At 39.6% G+C, this 20328-nt stretch overlaps 1 protein-coding gene across 7 annotated transcripts in view; it reads left to right on the top strand.

Annotated features, from left to right (window-relative positions):
* Positions 1-20328, top strand: part of Rfx3 (regulatory factor X3) — a 263116-nt gene that overhangs the window by 111344 nt on the left and 131444 nt on the right. For all 7 annotated transcript variants that reach the window (XR_007830654.1, XM_051146299.1, XM_051146298.1 and 4 more), the window contains one exon: positions 99-223. Coding sequence is in view for 6 of the 7 variants with exons in the window: in XM_051146296.1 (XP_051002253.1) it covers positions 99-223 (125 nt within the window). In the remaining variant the exon portion in view is untranslated. The remainder of the gene's footprint in view (positions 1-98; positions 224-20328) is intronic.

Genomic DNA, 20328 nt, shown 5'->3' with positions numbered 1-20328 from the left:
GTGTATGTTCAAAAGCATCGGTACAGGATTTTAAAAACAACGGCAATGAATCTTACCATGGAAGGCCAACACTTTATAGCTGTTTTCATATGTTCCAGAGACCATCATGCAGACTTCAGAGACGGGTTCAGACACAGGTTCGACAGTGACTCTACAGACATCTGTGGCTAGCCAAGCAGCAGTGCCTACACAGGTGGTACAGCAAGTGCCAGTCCAGCAGCAGGTAAGGACCTGTCAGTCCACGGCAGGCGCTGTTCATTATGATGACTGTCTAACAGAGTCTATGCCAGAGATTTCCAGGACCTTACTATCTTACTGCCTGGAGGACTGAGACAGGCACATTTCACGTTTTATGTTAGGTCAGCAAGCAGTTCTTGGACATTTCCCTGGCGTGCCAGGCCCTTTCCTTGCTGGGCTGTAGACAAATGTATAGACTATGTTCCTCTTCTAAGAGCTTCTCCTGGTGCTTAAAAGGAGGCAACTTATTTTTTAAATTGTCCCCCTTCAGATTTCTCTTCCCTTCCTACTGCTTCTTAGAACTTGTAATACCATTTATCTTGAAATATTGCCAATAATATTTTTCACTCAGGTTGAGTTATACTTAACAATGGTAGTCATAATGTACTTTATAGGCAATGAGTTTCCCTTTGTGGTGTTTTAGAAATTGCTTGGTACTATTTGGCTGCTAAATACTATTTAATAAAAATAAAATTATCTTAAAGCTCTGTAGATCTGACTCATCCCATTTAAAGAATTGCAGAAGAATTCATCACCAGATCTTAGTACAGGTATTATTCATGCTCAGGAAATTTGGCTTGTTTTGGAAAAATACTGAGAAAGTAATGCTGCTCATGCCAGTTAATATTTCTCTGTGTGAATTGTGAGTACACGGGCGAGTCATTTGTTTTCAATAGTATTAAGGACTTCAGTATTTCAATATACTAGTTGTGTTTTTCTTTTACTTTCTTTTTTTCTTTCCTTCACTCCTTCTAAAAGGAACTTCTATAAATAGTTTCTTAAAAGCCACTGTGATTACAGATATCATTACCAACTTCACCTTTTGACACTATTCAAACAAATAGTGCTTGTTTCAAATGGTAAGTAAAGGCCAATTGAGACACTGTTCTGTATTTCTAACTTTAAAAAAGTTGGAACTGTATGCTGTCTCTGATGTACACTAGAGCTACTTCAAATATCCTGGCATTTGCATTTTAATGTGGTAGAGCAATGTCCAGTGTTTATGCTGTCATGTAAAAATGCTGTTAACATCTAGAGTATAGTAATCAAAGATTACCTTTTTTCATGTAAAACTCATTTACTTTTCCTGAATTTAATGATGAATTTTTTTTTCTAGCTTATGAGATTGTTATGCTTTAAAAAACAGGTAGGTAGATAGATAGTAGATAGGTAGACAGATAAGTAAATAAGTAAATAAATAAAAGCAGTATGGAAAGAAGGCTCAGCAGTTAAGAGCTTATACTTTTTTTTAAGGCCCATGTTGAATTCCCAATATCTACACAGCTGTCAACCAACTTTAAGCCTGTATCCAGATGGATCAAGTTTCCTGCCTCCATGGACACCAACACTTTTGTGTACCTACCTCCCCTCTCTTATACAGAATTAAAATAAATCTTTAAAATCAGGGTTGATATGTACAAGAGAAACACTTTTATGACTTTAGATCCTCTGTATTGTGCCTGTTAGATGTTTTTACTCTGAAAATTTATAGAATGAATAGAATCCCAGTCTTCTGAAACTTTATGGTGATATGCCTTAAATAGGTAGTTTTTCACACATTGTGGGCCTTTCTTCTCTCAACACTTTGGTTCTGGAAATCTTCTAGTTTTTATTAATGGTTGTTTTTCTTTTGTTTTCTTTTTTTTTTTTTTTTGTTCTTACATACTTTCTTGTTTGACTTTCATCTTTTTCCCTTATTAATTTCTACCATCACACTTTTGTTGAAAATTGTTTATGTTTAGTCTTGTAACATTATGTTTCATTTTGTCTTTCTTGTGTCTTCTCTCTATGAAGGTATTAATTTCTTCTAAGTTGGTTTTCTTATCATTTATTTCAAGATAGTCTGTCCTGGGGAAATGAGTGGAGATGTATGCCTATATCAGAGCTGGGGTCGCTGAGGCACAAGGGCCAGAGGTCCGAGGGCAGCCTGAGATAGAAAGTATGGCCTAGGTGTAAAGTCCAAATTAATAACTAAATATTATAAGATACTATAGTATTCTCACTTTTTAAAGCCTTTTTATTTATGAGATTGTAATCTTCTTATTCCCTTTCTTCTCTCTAACCCTTCTATATACCCCTCCCTGATTTCTTTCTAATTCATGGCCTCTTTTTTACAGTAATTGTTGATATATGTGTACATTTATATGTACATACATTTATATTCTGAAATACGTAAATCCAGACTGCATAATGTTACTTGTATGTGTTTTCATTGTGGCCCTTTTTTTCTTGAATAATCAGTTGATGTGTTCTTGGGGAAGACTGTTTCTCCCATTCTCAGCATTTCTTGGTAACCTGTAATTTTTGGATAAAATGAAGCCTTTTAGTCTTTCCTCTGTCCACTTTGGCATATCTACTGTTGTTCAGCTCAAGTTTGTACAGGCACGTTGGTGGCACTTTATGTGTGTACGTAATGACATTACTAGGAGACACAGCCTCACAGTAAATTCCCTTTTACCATTTTCACCCCCTCTTCTTCAATGTTTCCAGATCCTTAGTTTTGATGGTTACTTTTGTTGGTTGTTCTGTTTAGCTTTGTTCTTTTGTAGATGTATCCACTGGGACTGAGCAAAGAGAAGTTTTTCTTCATGAGGGTTAACTACACTTATCTGTGGGTATAAAGACAAACATTTAGAAAATAGGGTTATGCAGGTTTGATAAATTGGTGGTTGTAGAGTCTTCTCCAAAATCCACGATTTTACTATCCTTGGGCAGTTGACTAATCATGATTTCCTGCTTTTGTGTGTGTGTGTGTGTGTGTGTGTCTTAAGTTCAAGTAGAGAGATGTTGCTTACTGCCAAGGCCTGTACCACTATTGCACCTTTGTGTTCTCATGCTATGCTGGTCCTTGTTGGGGTTCATAGACATCGTAGCTGGGCAGGACTATTTGTTTCCTTCCTTTCGTAGCTTACATGCTGCCAACTGGTAACGTAAGAGCTAGTCTTCAGTGATGGAGCTTTCAGGTCAACTCCAGCTCAGGAGCTTCATGGACCTATGTCTGAAGTGGATGGTATCTTCACCAGTAGGTACCTATGTCTACCTCTAGGGTTGCAGCCAAGCCAAAACCAGTAATAGTAGTAACATGTAGTGTTTTGCAAGTATTGGTGTTTAGGGTTTTGTTAGGTGGTATTTGACTATTAAAAGGAACAGTGTCAGCCCAGATGAGAAGATATAACATTTAAACTACACGTGTATGTTTATATACAGACTTACATAGTTTGTTTTTGGTGTATTGTAGTATAATTTCTTATAACTATTCAGACTCCTCTCTGTTACTTTACCCTTCTCCTTTTTCTTCTGTATTTTCTCCCCATCCCCAAATAGAGATCTCCATTTTCCCCATTTCTCTGATCAAATCACTGTACCTTGCTATTCTTCTCTTTAATGTTTCTCCACTCTCTTACTCTGGTAATGGTCCCTTTTTACTTAAATGGTTTCTGCTGTTACTTCAGGATATATACTCATATATGATGATTTGGAACTAGAGCCTCTGGTTGGAGAGAACATGCAACATTTATTTTTCTGGGTCTACATTACCTCACTCAATATGGTCTTTTCTAGTTCTATCTATTTACCTGCAAAGTTCATGTTTTTATCTTTCTTTATGACTCAGTTGTATTCAAAAATGTATATGTGCCATGCTTTCATTATTCATTTGTTAGTTGAAGGACATTTAAGTTGTTTCCATTTCCTAACTGTTATCAATAGAATTGCAATGAACATGACTGAGTAAGTATCTCTGCATTAGAATGGTGAGTCCATTGGCTGTATGCCAAGGAGTGATAGATGTGAATCACATGATAGTTTTGTTTTTAGAGTTTTGACAGTTCTTCACACTGATTTCCACAGTGACTACACCAGTTTTGCAATTCCATCAACAGTGAATGATGGTTCCATTTTCCCAGTATCTCCTCCAGCATTTGTTGTTGGTTATTTTGTTGATCTTTGCTATTCTAACTGTGGTATGATGACATCTCAAAGTTGCTTTGAATTATATTCCCTAATTGCTAGGGATGATGAACATTTTTCAGGTATTTCTTACCGGTTTTCTCCCTTATTTTGAGAACACTGTGTTCAGGATCCAGGCACATTTTTTAATGAGTCATTTTTTAAATTGTTGAGTTTTAAAAATATATTCTAGATATTAATCCTCTAATATGTATAGGTAGCAAATACTCTGTCCCGTTCTATGAGCTTCCTCTTCATCTAACTGACTGTTTTCTCTTGATTTGCAGAAGCTTTTTAGTTTTATGAAATCCCATGTGTCAACTGTTGCCCTTGATTATTGTACATATGAAATCCTACTAAGAACGTCCTTCCTAGCTGGGCACAGTAGCTCATACCTATAATTCCAGCACTCTGGGAGGCAGAGACAGGAGGATCTCTGAGAGTTCATGGCCAGCCTACTCTACAAAGTGAGTTTAGGACATCCAAGACTACACAGAGAGAAATCCTGTCTCAAAAGCCAAAAAATGAAAGAAAAGAAGAAAGTTCTTTCTTGCATCTATATCATGTAGGGTACTGGTTATGTTTTCTTCTAGTAGTTTGACTGTTTCAGGTTTCACGTTTATCTCTTTCACCCATTTGGAGCTAGTTTTTATGAAAGGTGATAGATATGGGTCTATTTTTGTTCTTTAGCATGTGGATGTCCACTTTTCTTAGCCCCATTTGTGGAATGTGTTTTCTTTTTTCCAGCCTATATTTTTGGCACCTTTGTCAAATATGTAGTATACTTCTGTTTGGATCTTAGATTTTGTTCCATTGGTCTACATATCCGTTTTTATGCCAGAAATGTATTGTTTTTATCACTATGGCTCTGCAATATATCTTAAGATCTGGATAGGTCAGAACACTGGATATGGGACCTGGGATAGAACTGGCGGGTTAGGGAGGGTATCTAGATAGAGTGCATCAGGGAGGCTCCCCAGGCTAGATCCTAGAGAAGGAAGTCAGAATGCTTGGTTGGGTGGGATGGTTGGAAGTGGCATAGAAGAGACCTGTTGGTTGTGGCAGGTAGCCCTGTTCTGGACTAGATCCTGGAGGAGGATGTGGGAGATCTGTCTTGGTAGAGAGGGTTAATTTAGTGAAGCTTGTATTTTGTTTCCCCCATATTGACATTAAAAACTGTGTTCAAATGTAGATAACCTTTGGGTTTTTAAAATGTGTGGAATCACACAAAGAAGTGATGTAGAAAGATTTTTATTTGCTTGAGGCTAGTTGGGGCTAGCATACGCTTTCTTATCAAATCTTGTCTCAAAAAACCTACACATAAGACCAAGGCAAACATAAGTAAGAGCAAATCAAATGTAGGTATATGAAGCTGGTCTGAATCCATTAGTGTGTCTTGTTGGCTTCAGACTGGGATCACCTGGCTGCCTTATATTTTAGATTCTTACCATGTCTAATATCTGTGCCTTTCTTCTTGGCTAGTTGTGTATCTACCAAAACCTCACTCAACCTCCTATATAGGATTTAAATGAACGTTTGGTTGGATGCCGGGACTTGAGTAGGAGAGTAGGGGAAGACAAATAGATTTTGTTGTACTTTATCTTTCTTTTTTAACTACCGAGCCCCAGATGGTATTACAGGTGATGGATTCCTTTTCCTCAGTGTAGGTACTGAAGCAAAAGTAAACCAATAAACCAATAAACCTTTCATGAAAGTTAGGGGACATCTTTGGCCTTACTGTGAGGGGTTGATAGGATTTTACATCTTCTTAAATAGAACTGCCGTGTGTGTGTGTGTGTGTGTGTGTGTGTGTGTGTGTGTGTGTGTGTGTGTGTGCAAAATTAAGAAAACCAAACAGTACCAGTATGATGGTACATGTTTGTAATCCCAGCACTTGGAAGGCTGAGTAGGCTAGAGTCCAGTCTGAAGTACATAGCAAGTTCAAGGCCAAACTGTATGGCACAACAAAATCTATCCCACTCAAAATTAGACTGCTCTCAGAAGTAGAGTAAGCATAACCAGGCATATGTGCACACATATGTATACACACACACACCCACACACCCACACACACTTCATTCTTATCTACAGAAAAAGAATCTTTGTACACCTGGAGCATTCTTTTAAAAACCCTGAGCTCTTCTGCACAGTGCTTTTCAGCTCGCATATTTTCAGTTCCTCAAGTGCTTCCCTCTGGGGTGTTCAAAGCAGGTGATACATTCCTTTGGCTTGCATTGGGCATAGAAGGTGAGAATTCTCATATTCTTTTTGTCAACACTGTTTTATTTCACATAGTTGGCTAGTGTTAGATTTGCTTGGAAACACTTGTTGTATCTTCCTACTGGGTCTATTTGGAAGGATCCCCCCCCCCGCCCTTTTCTTTGCTCCTGTTCTCCTTTCCTCCCTGCCCAGGAGAAGAGTTCCTTGTTTAAAGCTCCCCAGGGCTGTCCTTGTGGGATACAAGTGTCTATAACTGATAATAGTAGTACTGTAATAATTTCCTGTTGCTCACATGTCTGTGATGGTTAAATTGTTAATGTTTTCTGAGTTTCAAACTGTATTAGAATGCTGTTGAGTGCTTTAGCTTTTCTTTGTGCACTGGTGGGTAGTGATAGATACTGAAATGAGAGGCTCAGTGTTTAAGGGGGTTCATTCTGTTGATTTGACTATTTAGTATAGCTTGATTAGAAGTGAAAATTTTATAATACCCCTCTTATCTTTATAAAAATAATAGTTGAACTACTAGGCAGCTGAAGAAATTTGGCTAGATATGTACTCTGTGCCCTTAAATTTCTGTGCTATTTGTCATTCTACTTTGGAAGATTGAAGAGTTTTTTCATAGCTTATTCTTCGCAGCAGTCATTTTACGCCTGCCTCTGGGAGGTCTTCTATCCTCCTAGGCCTCGCAGAGTTAAACTTCTGTGAAAGGGAACCTGTCTTCCTACTTAGCTGGGTCAGCTTCTTTTAATGGTAGTACTGTGACAAAAGACAACATTTTATTTCTGGATCTTAGATATTCACAAATATTGCTGATGTTGATGGTGAATATTAAGCCATTGGAACTAGGACTCACAAGGTTTAATTTTCCCCTTTCAAATTTCCCAGAAGCCTTTGAAACTAGCTGTAGTTCTCTGACTGTCTACATTTTCTTTGGAGAAAGGCACATATGTTTTTTCCCCCTCCCCAAATCAGCAAGCATGTAAATCAGCAAGCATGTCCTCTCTATATTGTACCTTTCTGGGGTTGGCAGACTTCAAGTGTGTTCAAGAAACACATGCATGCATCCATTCGTATACTGGCTGGGCTGGACCGTGTGTGTGTGTGTGTGTGTGTGTGTGTGTGTGTGTGTGTGTGTGTGTGTGTGTTTGGTGTTAAAAGGAAAACACTCTTGAGAGGAGAGTTGGTCATCACATTGGGAAAATGAACAAATAATGGGACCCAGTGACCCCATGTTCATATTTATGGTATTGAAATTAACTATAGATTTAAATGAAGAAATAATTAGGGCAAGGGTGCAAGAAATATGCATAATTAACCACCCTGGTTAACGTGTGGTTGATGTTACAATGTAATCTGAAGAAGTCGATATTCCCTGAGTGGACTAACCTGGTTCCTATACTGGGAACAGCTCCAAGGGGAAGTCATGCTATCATAGGGGTTTGACCTCATTTCAGGGGCAAGCTTTACTGTTTCTGAAATTCAAAGTGACAGTAGGCTTAGGACAAAGACATACCCTTGTATCTATAGCCTTGAAGAGCAAGATGATAGGTGAGGTGACACATATGCCTTGAATGTTTAACATGTCTATGCAGAATTAAGACTCAATCAGTGATCTTATTCAGGATGACAGAGAGACAGGAGATGAAGGCAGATGCGGCAGGCTTTCATCCTGCTTTTAGTTATCTTGTCAGCTCAAGTGAGGAATCAGTGCCCTTTAAGCAAAAAATAGTTTCTAAGTAACCTATCATATTAGAGCTTCCCAAGGGCATTTCCCAAAGGGAATGATTTTTTAAGGCAAGATTTGCTAGATTTTAGGTGGACTAGAAGAAAGTGCTTATGTTGTTATTTATTTTGATTTTTCATAAAATAAAATATAGGCAAGTTTATAAGATGGTTTAATTAGTAGGATTAGGAAAAGGAGGAAAACGGGAGTTAAGAGAAGCAATATACAATCCCATATTGGAGCATCAGTGATCTACTGGCCAGAGGCCAGTATGTTTTTGAAGATGTATCTCGCATTGTTAGTTTTCTCTTTTACTATACCCTATTGGTTGACACAGAAGCAACACTCCTCCTTGAGGAGGAGGTAATGGCCACCCTTCTCTGCTGTTAGTAAATCTAATCCTTGCTGATTTTGTAGCACTTCAGCAGCCAGTGAGTCTGTTTGGCCACAGAGAGTGAGGGTGATCTGAGCACCCTTTTGGCTGTCCTGGATGAACTGCAAGATAATAGATATTTAGGGAAATAGTCCCAGTGTTCCAGTGGTGACACCAGCACTTATACCCAGGACTGCAAGAATGGGTAGAACACGAACCTTTTGTTTGTCATGTTGTGCTTCTATGAACTCTGTGATGGAAACCAGCAAGATTTTTTTTTCTGGGTACCACCCCAAGTTTTGGAGAAAAGACCACCAGGACACAAGTCTCAAGCCACTTGGCGTCTTGAAACAATAGCATATCCCACTTTTCAGACAGCCTTGTGTGGGAAGGTACTGCCATCTGTGTGCCAAATGTAGGTGGCCTGAGGAGGTAGTATTTTTAGACCCTTGCTTGTTAGGAGTTGGATAGGTCATGGGAAAAGGTGACCCAAAGGTTAACTTCTTTGATTCAAGTATGAGAAGTTTGCCTGTGGTCAAAGCATAGAGCCTTGGTGCCCATCTTTGGATAGCGTGGTCTATTTTTTTTTTTTTATGAATATGCGATGGGAACAAAGAAAGGTCCTAGTAGGTGACCCAGGACCCCCAAGGGTGAGAGAAAGAGCAAGAAGGGGTGAGTCAAATTTGGAAAGTGTAGAGCTGGGGCCTGGAGGATGCTCTGTTGAAGCTTATGAAAGGGCTTGGTAATGGGCACAGTAAGGGGTTTGGGTGAGAAGCCAAGGGCCGCCTCATATAGAGGACAAGTGAGAAGATGGAAAGAGGGAATTCAAAATTATAAGAAGTCAGCCATCCCTAGAAAGGATAAAATTTCATCCTTGGTTATAGGGACTGCAAGTGACCGAATTAAGTGTTTTCTATCTAGAGTAATTATCTTGTAAATGGGAGTAATAGCTAGTCCCAAATAAGTAATCCTACGGGTGGACAGTGGGACCTGAGAGGGTGAGACCCTGAATCCCCGGCCAGACAGAAAGCTTTAGAGTAGAGTTGTCAACCTGATTAATTGTAGGGATAGACTACAAAGGAGACGATCATTTGCATATTGTATAAACTTAGATTTAGAAAGAGACAAAGAGACTAAGTCAGAAGCCAAAGCCTGGCTGAAAAAATGTGGGCTGTCCAAGAACCCCCGGGGTAGGATGTTCAGGGTGAGTTGGGTAGGAGGTGGGTTGGTCCAAGTAAAGGCAAAGATATTTTGTGACTGAGGATCAAGAAGAAAGAAAAAGAAGGTATCCCTGAGGTTGAGGACAGAGAAATGAGTGGTCCCAAGAACATGGTAGAAAGAATATATGGGTTAGGTACTACAGGGTAGAGAGGAATCATTGCAGAGTTAATAAATTGGAGATCTTGAACCAAGTGGTTGGCTCCGTTGTTGTTTTTTTAACTCTGAGTATGAGGGTATTAAAAGGAGAAGATATGGGGTACAAAAGGCTTAAGTCCCCTGAGACTTTGGAGAAAGAGTGGGTATTGAGCCTGGGTGTTGTAATTGGATGACAAAAGAGGAGTGATGTTTGGCTATAGAGGGGGTTCGGGGTGTTCCATACTTGGGTGATTTACCTCAGAGGTCAGTAAAGGGAAAGGCATGACAGATTGTGTGATTTGGAGGAGACAGGAGGGGTACATCCAGGGAGCCTGGAGTTAATTGGGGGAGCAAAGGGAATAGAGGCTCCCACTTTGGCTAAGAGGTCCCTTCCCAGTAAGGGGACCAGACAGGATGGTACTACTAGGAAGGAGTGAGTAATGGGGAAACCGCTAATGATACAACTAAGTTGTGGGGTTTAGTGAGGTTGGTAAGGTTGTCCCCTCTCCTGGCAATAGGGGAGTGAGCAGGAGAGGTGGGTCCCCAAAACTCCGACTAAGTGGCACGAATGTCCAAAAGGAAGGAGATGGGTCTCCTTGATACCATAATAACTACTTGGGCTCCCTGTCAGAGATGGCGGTGGTTGGTCCAAAGGAAGCTGGCCACCCCACTCAGTCATCCATAGCTAGATCTAGGAGATCAGCTGAAGGGCAGTCTGGGTCTAATGTTCTCATGGCACTAGGGACACAGAGGCAATCAACAGCCCAGTGTGGCACTTTGGATATGGTCAGGGTGCTTTATGAGAGTTCAGGTAGGCACAGGACCAGTGGCCCTTCTGAAAGTATCTGAAGTTGGGACCCAGAAGTCCTCAGGCTCTCAGAGGCAAGGGACAGTTGTTATGGCTAGCTGAAAGGCCTTAGCCAACATCAGGGATTTTTGTTTTCAGGCTTTTTCATTTCTCTATGGTACACCTATAAGGCCATCACTAAAATTTCTGCCTGTCAGTCAGAGGTGCACTCTCTAGGCATGCTGTTATGTGGCCATTTAGATTGGTTATCTAAAGAATATTGAGGCCAATTTTGATTGCAAAAGCATTTCAGTTTGGGGCCCTTCAGGTTGGGTGACAGGAGGAGAGGTTGGAGGTTTTGGAAAAGGCATTTCAAGGGGAAGTAAGAAGGTATAGATAACACTGTTCCCATGAATGAGAAGTGGAGAGGAGAAAAGTTCACAGCAGCCTATAGTTGAGGGTATCCCCAAGACTTACAGAAGACTGAACTAAGAACAAGCCATTTAGTGGGTTGTTACCTCACTCATCAGAGGTCAGGGCTAACCGCCTGAGGAGACTGATGACTCATGTCAGGGCTTTGGATAAAGCCGTAAGGCTGGCCAGAAGGTGATGAGACACTGAGCTCAGGAATGAGAGCAACAAGGAATGGGTCACAGGGTATCACAAAAGCTTAGAGCATAGAGAAGCTGTGGGAGGAAAAGATCATGATATCCCAGTCAGGCCTAAAGAAGCTACAGGATTGCTCTTCTGAGAGTGGGGGGTGAGGTAAGTGAAGAGGACGAGCTGTGGCCATAAAGGCCATTCCTGGGGGGTACCTCTACCTCCAAGAGTACCAGAGAGGTGCCTAACACTGAATGGTCATTTCCTTGGACTCAGAGAAGTGTTTACACCCACTAAGGGGAGACTTACTAAATGACCACTAAAGAGTGGGATGCTGAGCAGTTGGTTAGCCAGAAGGCGAGTCTGTTGCAGGTGGACTGGTGATGAGCTATAGGGTCCCAGAGTGCTTCAGACTCCGGAGGCGAGCAGAGGCACTGAGAGAGCCTATCCAAGTCACAGCACCAGCCAAAGAGTTTTTCTGGCACAAAGGTATCTTGTCACTTAGGAGCCAAGTAATACCACAAAGTCACACCATGCAACAAACCTCATACAAGAGTTTTAGTGGGAAGAACAGAATGGCAGCTGCCTCTGAATGGGAGAGAGACAGCAGAGGGGCGGGTGGAGGGGAAGGTTTTTTATAGGGTTTTTGGAGCATTAGCAGAGACCTTAGTGTGAAAATATCATATGATAGAAAACATTGTTTGGCCCTTAACACAGTCTAGGAGCTCTAGGACTTCCAAGTCAGAGCAGGTGTTCTTCCCTTGGCCCTGGTCCTGGGCTCAGGGTCAAGTTAGAAGCAGGGTGTTCTTCTCCTGGCCTTCAACTGTCATAATAGAACCTGCCGTCTACTGAGTGTCTAGCAGATGCTCTTTCCTTCTCCTCAATACATAGTCATTATTTCTAAACTTAAAACAACTATTCAGAGTCCATAGCTTTAGCTTCTCCTTTACCAGCCAGACTGGGGCTCAAACCACTGAAATCACTTGCTTTGCGTAGTTGTCACTTGGCTGTGACAGCTTGTTTGAGAAGTATGCGCTAAAGCTGTCATTACAAAGTTAGTCTTTGGGTGCTCTACGTACAGTTATTTTAAGATTGGGGCACATCTGTATTATCCATTTAGCAAATACTTCCTTTATGGAGCCAGAACATCCTTGGCAAGTAGTATGTGCCTCAATATGTAGTGAAGGGCTACTAAATGATTCAACCATCGGCATGGTGCTGACAAAATCTTTGTTTGGAGGAAGATGATGGCCTTTGCCTGGTAGACTCCTCTGTGGACATTTAAGACACATAGTTTGGGAAGTGTCTTCTTTTCTGAAAAATTTTTTTGGTAATCAGATGAATTGTTTAGCAAAATTATCCAAGGAAAAATTATCTATATTAAACAAACATACAAGAATGTAATTTCTTAGAACATTTGCACCTTTTTATCCATGAAAATGATTGTTTTGCCATCCCCTTGCCCAAGAACAACTTTAGATATGTATATGCCTTTTGTTCTTATTCAAAATGTGTGTTTAGGGCAAAAGAGTATCAGCTCCTTGTCATGCTGCCCAGTAGCTCAGGGCTGACCCTGAGTCTGATGGTTAATATGTCTTGCTTCAGCCACAACTTTTTAAAGCCAGAACTGGAGCTCTTAAGCTGTACTCCAAAAGATACAGTGATAAACCGTTAAGCAGGACAAGCCCGATGACACAGAAGGGCTAAGCATGACAGCCCTGTGGAAAATAGCATGCTGTGTTTCATGTCAAGGATTAGCCAGAACTCTGTCAACATCCATGTAATTTTGAACATTCCCATTAGCCAAACTAATAAGGTAAATGAGAACACCTGGAATATAAAGGATTAGTTAGCTAGGTAAGTGTCAAATAAAAAGTAGGAACCTCGAATTTTCTACACCCAGTCTAAACACAAATCTGAAGAATGAGTAGCAGTGCGTCCAGAACATTTTAAAAATAGGGAAAATAAAATGCTCATAATAAAACGCTAATCCAAGGCAACTGGAAGAAGGATTCCTAAGATATTTTATTTAACTTATTTGAGGTGAGAAGACTCCTGGGACATTCTTCCACTGACTCCTATCAGCCGTTGCCAGAGGGACAGTGATAGATGTGTCTCTATTCACGGGCTGTAATGCAGGTCATGAATCGGAGTGCTAGGGAGCCAAGTAGATGCTGTCTTAAGAGTCTGGGTTGTTAGGCCAGGTGTGGTGGCGCACGCCTTTAATCCTAGAACTCAGGAGGCAGAGGCAGGCAGATCAGTGTGAGTTCGAGGCCAGCCTGGTCTACAAAGTGAGTCCACGACGGCCAAGGCTAACACAGAGAGACCCTGTCTCGAAAAACAAAAACAAAAACAAACAAAAAGAGTCTGGGTTGTTGATTGTACATTGGTGTGCTATAGGTGGCCATGTAGGAACAGCACACATGTTTCCTACGCACATGTATTGAAAGAGTGACTGTCTTTAGTCATCTCTACTGTGGCTTAAAAACCTCAGTGCTGCCTTTTGACAACTGTCTTTGATGGTAGGGTCTGAAGCGTTGAAACTGCGAACTGAATATTATTTGGTGCCTAAATACAGGCATTTTATTTGCTAATCGAATTTATGTTGGACGCTTTTACCCAGGCAGAGTGTTGACAGTCTCTGCTCTCATGCTGACACTTTCCCCCAGCTTCCGTCCTCTACTAACACAAGCAACTTTAGGCTTTTTTAGCTAAATTACTTCCAATCACTTACTCATTTATGCTACTACTTCTTGGATGCTCTCCAGCTTCTCTTCATCTTTCTTAGTTGATGGTCTGTTTTCTTTAACTACTTTTTCAAGATGGTACATTTATTAAAGAGATGTGTTACATAATTTAAATTTCTGGCCATAAGTAAAACTTTATACTTGGTTAATAATTTATCATTACTGCACTGAATTGAAATTTAAATGATATGAGACTCTATAAATCACTGAAATTATCCTAAAAGTCATAGCGTATCTGTATCAATTACTTGAGTTATTATAATGTATCTCAGAGCTCTGTCAATGGAAACACTGCATTAATCCTAAGTACTTTGCTCTAATATAAATAAAGTATTAAAATTAAGCAGTAGGAATTGAATATGGTGTTAATGAAATTGAATTAGTTATATTATTTTACAAGTCTCTAAATTTATTTGCTCTATCTTATTAACTCCTGGCAATGTGTGTGTGTGTGTGTGTGTGTGTGTGTGTGTGTGTGTGTGTGTGTGTATGCTACTGTTAAAAACAGAATTATCTGGCTTTTTAAAAAGTCAAGTCTATGAATGCTGTTACAAAATATGTACTGATAGCAACTATTAATATCCCATTTCAGTCATACACAATTGCAAATAAACTGAGTGACAACTTTTGATAAGATTTGCTCTTAAGTAGAGAAGAGTAATTCAGTAACTCCCCCCGCCCCCCGTGGTTAAAAAAGGGATTCATTAGCAAAAATAAATTTTCAATTATTATTTGGTCCTTACCTCTCAGCATATGTATCTTATAGTTATTAGCAAATGACATTTTTTGAAACTTAAATTATTATTCTTCTTTTCTCAGAGGAAATATGCCATTTTGTACACTTAAATGTATACACATATAGATATCACTCACACACACACACACACACACACACACACACACTTACTCACTCACCAGAGCAAGTTGCTTATCTGGACATAGGAAATAAAACATTGCATCTTAGCTTGTAATTGATTCAATAAGTAAGTCAATTTTACATGTAGTGAAGAAGTATAAATTGATCCTTTTGGTTTTTACTAGCGTATGCTGAGCTGAAAAAGAACAAGTTTCATTATGGCATTTCATACACATATATAACTTAATCTCATCATGTTTAACTGCCCCCTTACCCCTGTCAATTCTGTTGTGCGCTGGCAGTTTGTCTTCTTTTCTTACAGGCTTCCAGGGGATTTCTTCTCAGGCTCCCTTTCCAGTGAGCTATTTGATCAGGTCCCAGGACATGTGTCTTCTAATTTGAGAGTTGAGATCATTAGCATTCATGGTGATAGCTGAAAGATATGTAGTAATTTCTGACAGTTTGTCATTTTGTGGCCCTTTTGTAATTCTCATTTGCTTCTCGTTCTTCTAGTGAGAGTGAGTCTTGCCCATTTTCAGACGGTTGTGTTTATCTTCCCCTCTTTTTGTAAGATTGTATATTACTTACCTATTGCTGTGACAGTACTTGACAAAAGAAACTTAAGAAAATAAGGGTTTGCTCTGGCTTGTTCTCTAAGGGTATATCGTTTGTTGGTGTAGAGATCACGAGGGCCAGTGCTTGATGCAGCTGTCACAGTGCATTTACCAGCAAGAAGAAAAAGAGTGACAGGAACGCTGCAGTGTGGTTCTCTTTCTTCTTTTTATTCTGTCATTGCAAGGCCTGAGACCATGGGATAGTGCTCCACCCATTTACAGTGGGCCTGCATACCTCAGTTCCAGAATCTAGAAAATCTCCCACACATGCCCAGCAGGTTGTTTCCATAGCAATTCTAAGTAGCATCAAGTTGAAAGTCGAACTTAACTATGCCAGATTCCTTGTACTAGCACAATGGCCATGTAGTCCTTCAGTTTGGATTTCTCATGGAAGATAGTTATTTATTCTTTGATCCACAAGTATATTGTTGGTGGATAAAGTTATTTCAGAGTTTGAAGGGCATTGTCATATGTCCTTTTAGTTTTCATGTATTTTTTCCTTTGTGAAAAAATAATGCTGTTATTCTGTTCTGTGTGCCTGCATGTGTGTAATGATGCCTCACTTACACCCGCCATTTTTCTTTTTATGCTAAAGCTTTTTAACACTAAAATAACAGTATAAATTATTTTCTGGTTCTGTCTGAGTAGGGTGCCAAGAGTCCTCTCTATGTCTGTATCTCTGAGGATTTAAGGATTTTCCTCTTACGTTATGAATACATTTTAATGCATTTAGCCTGTGCCTCTTCTTTTATGCCCATGACTTGTAAGCTTACTATTTTAAACCTGTGTTCAAACCCTGGTTGGTTGTCTGTCTTCCAGTAATATAATCTGTTGCTTAAGGTTTTTTGTTTGTTTGTTTGTTTTGTGACTCAGTGAGTTTAATAAGTACTGCTTACAGGATCTTGTGTGAGGATTATTTATAGGAGCATGGGCAGCTATGAGCAACTATAACACTGAAGAAAATGTGGCTTTTATGCACAGTTCTCTCAATAATGTCACTTTTTCATTTATTGTCCTGTAGTCCCAGATATTTATGAGGCCCTCAGCTAGCAGAGTCAGTGTTCTTTTTCTTTCTTTTTTATTATTTTCCTTTTTAGCATATAAATTTATATTATTACACATATATACAATAAATTACCTACAGCAAGAGGAACCATGAAACAATCAAGAATTATATAAATGTTACATTTATAGTGTTTTGGCTATTAGTATTTAGCAACCTTGATGAAAACATCTCTCCTATCTTGGTGAGTCTGAAATTCTGAATGTAAATTAATGTCTATCATATCTTGTCATTATCAACTTAAAACATCTATCTAGACCTAAAAACATCTTAACCTCTAAACAACTAAGCTTCATTGTAAAAGTAAACTAAATGGTCTTCAAACCCATCAGAGACTTGAGAAGGAATAAAATTAATTATCTGAGTAGACAGGAAGTGCAGGTGAGCAGCTTCCCAAATGAGAAGATGACAGAGATAGTTTGCTTCCTGAACAGCCACCCAAAACCTTCTATAACATTGACGTATCATCTTCAGCCTTCTGGCCCAGGATATCTGACAGACATATTTGTGAGGCAGGAACTATTGAGAACTTGCTTACCCTGTCTTCGCAGAATTTGACTGCCGATTCTGCCTAAACCCAAGCTTGCCCATTTTTAGGCAGAATTCTCTCTGGCAGAAATGAGGACATTTGCCCAGTGTCTGGTTTTCCACATTTGAAGCCATCTCCATAAGAAGGTTCTTTGATGCTTATCCTCTTCTATGAGGTAGGCTGTGTGTTGCCAGGAGTTAACCTTTCTTATTGTCAAAGAATCATTAAACTAATAAAAATATATTTAAACGTCATATTCTGTAGGTCCCTGAGGTTTTTGAGGACCCTATTTACCTATTCTGCCTTATCTATAGAATCTATCTGTCTGTTAAACCTAGGTTATATTTTCTTGTGATAAAAATAGGCTAGTAATTGATATGACCATGATTTGATCAACTAAAAATTAACTTGTATAACTTACTTATCCTAAACAGCCTGCAATATGGAAGTAAGCCTTGTATTATGGTTAAGGTTTTTAACTGAACATTTTTATTTGAATTACTGAGCTCTTGTTTACTGATTTTCCATATAATTTTCTATAACATCATTTCATTGTGTTCTTACCTACCTTGGCCTCTCTTTCTTTTTTTATTCCAACATTTATTTGTATCCTCTTTGTTTTTGTCCATGTGTTTGAGTCTTATGTAAATTCATTGATCTATTTTTCTGTTTTGTTTTGTTTTGCTTTTTGCCTTAAGTTTTTCAAGACAGGGTTTCTCTTTGTAGCCTTAGTTGCCCTGGACTTGCTTTGTAGACAAGGCTGGCCTTGAACTCATGGACATCTGCCTGCCTCTTTCTCCCAAATGCTGGGATTACAGGAGTGCGCCACTGCACCTAGCTTCATTAATTATACTTGTAGTCATTGTTTTGGGCCCTTTGCTATCATTATAGTCAGTTACTGTAGAATTGTTAACTTTGAGAGGAATTATCTTGCTTCTTTTTCTTATTTCTTTTGTTTCTTCATTGGAATGTAAACATGTGGGTTTTAATTTCTTGTGTTCTTTCGGTGGAAGTATTCACCAGGATTTGAGCTGGCTTAGATCATGTCAAGATGGAAGTGAATTTTCTCATACCTGGACTTATATTTGAACTCAATAGCTAGACACACTCTGTGTTTGCAAGGCACCAAAGCTGATACACAGCACAACTTAGAAGAAAGAAAACTAACTACAGTGGCAGTTATATTTTATAGAAAAAGCAGTGATGGAATTATAGTAGTAAACAATTGGAAATAACTACTACCATACAACGCAGTAACATTAGAAGAAAAAGGAGTAGAGATACCAAGAAAAGTAAGGAACATTGGTTGATAAGACTATCAGTGAGTGCAATCCATGCATGGTCCTTGGTTGGTGCTTTGGTCTCAACAAGCCTCTCCGGGCCCAGGTCAGTTGTTTCTGTTGTAGAGCTCCTGTCACCTCCAGGTCCGTGTCTCCTTTCCCCCTGCTTTGCAACAAGACTCCCTACACATTGCCCAATGTTTGGCTGTGAGTCTCAGCATCTGTTTCAAACTACTGCTGGGTGGAGCCTCTCAGAGGACAACTCTGCTAGGTTCCTTTCTGCAAGCATAACAGAGTATCTGTAATAGTGTCAGGTGTTGGTTCTCTCCCATGGGGTGGGTTTTGGGTTGGGCCAGGCATTGACTGGACAGTCTCTCAATCTCTGCTCTATATTTATCCCTACACATCTTAGGCAGGGTAAATTTTGGGTTGAAGTTTTTGTAGGAGTCTTGTCTAGTTAAAGTGAGTCCTCTTCAGTCACTATGGCTCCTGATACTAGGAGTCTCAACTAGAGTCCGTACTCCCCACCCCCACCCAATATTCTCCCAGGAGCCTATCCTGACATAGATCTCCAGCTTGTAGCAGAGATGTCCCTGTCCACAGTTTCTCTTTTCTCTGCAGGCTTTCTGTCCTTCCCTGCCCTCACATCTTTCCCCAGGTCAGATCTCCACCCTACTATCTCTCTGCACTATCTCCTACCTTGTTCGCTGTCTTCATCCACTACCTCTGTCTGTTCTGTTTTCTTTTCTGAGTGATATTCGAGCATCCTCCCTTGGATCCTCCTTGTTACTTACCTTCTTAGGGTCTATGCATTGCAGTATGTTTATCCTGTACTATTGCAGATGTAGCCAATGGGCAACTCAGGATTCATGTGGGTCTTCTCTCTAGTAAGGGGAGTGGGGCTGTTTCTGATATGGACTCCAATGCCAGATTTTTTTAAAAATCACATCCCCTTGTGGGCAGACCTCATGGGAAGAGGGCAAGCTCAGTCCTGATGTGGTTTGATGAGCTGGGGTAGATGGGAAGGGGAGCTCTCCTTTTCTGAGGAATGGGGGTGGGGGTGGGAAGAGGGACATAGGACTGGAAGGAGAAGAGGGATGGGAATATGACCAGGATATAAAGCGAATATAAATAAAATAAAATAAAATACAAAAAAGAATAGCAATGGGAAAATATTAGAGAATATACTAGAAAAAATAGTAAAAAGAAAAAAAAACAGAATAGGAAAAATAAATATAAGTGGGCATGAAAAGAAAAAAACTCGGAAGAGATACAGTTAAGGATAAAAGAACAAGAAAAGAAGATTTTTAGAGACTCGTCTATTTTTATTTTATGCGTATGTGTATTTTCCTGCACCTAAGTGTGTACCTCATACATACCCTATTCTCTCAGAACCCTAAATAGGGTGCTGGAGTTATGTTTTGAGCCACCATGTGGGTGCTGGGAGCCAATGCAAGTTCTCTGCAGGGAAGCAAATGTTTGTAACCTTTAAGTTATATCCCAGCCCCCAACGAAAATTCTTTTTTTAAGAGGAGAAAAATAAATGCCCTGTGTCATAAACAAGATACACAGACCTAGTTTAATAAAGAGGAGAATTTTAAAATGAGAGTGGAGGAGAGGACTGTTATAACCTAGTGTGGCAGCACCTGTCTGTAATTCCAGCAGAGACAGGAGGAAAAACTCTGTACGATGAGTTCTGAGCCACCCAGGTCTAAAAAGAAAGACTATCAAGCAAACCAACACTCTTCAACAAACAAACAAACAAACACAAAAACCATACTAACAAAAACCTTTAAATACTAGGATCCAGCTGATGTGGTCAAAACTTATGAACCTGGTGATATAAATGTGAAAGAAAAATAATTGAGAAAGTATATTTAAGTGTTAAAAATTACATGCAAATATTTAAACTGACCAGGTCTGCCACACCCAATACTTAGAGAAAAATAGAAACTATTACACCAAAGACATTAATGAGGGGAAAAATAAAATTAA

The sequence above is a fragment of the Acomys russatus genome, chromosome 5, assembly GCF_903995435.1.
Source record: "Acomys russatus chromosome 5, mAcoRus1.1, whole genome shotgun sequence".
NCBI lineage: Eukaryota > Metazoa > Chordata > Mammalia > Rodentia > Muridae > Acomys > Acomys russatus.
This window is presented reverse-complemented; position numbering and strand designations above follow the sequence as displayed.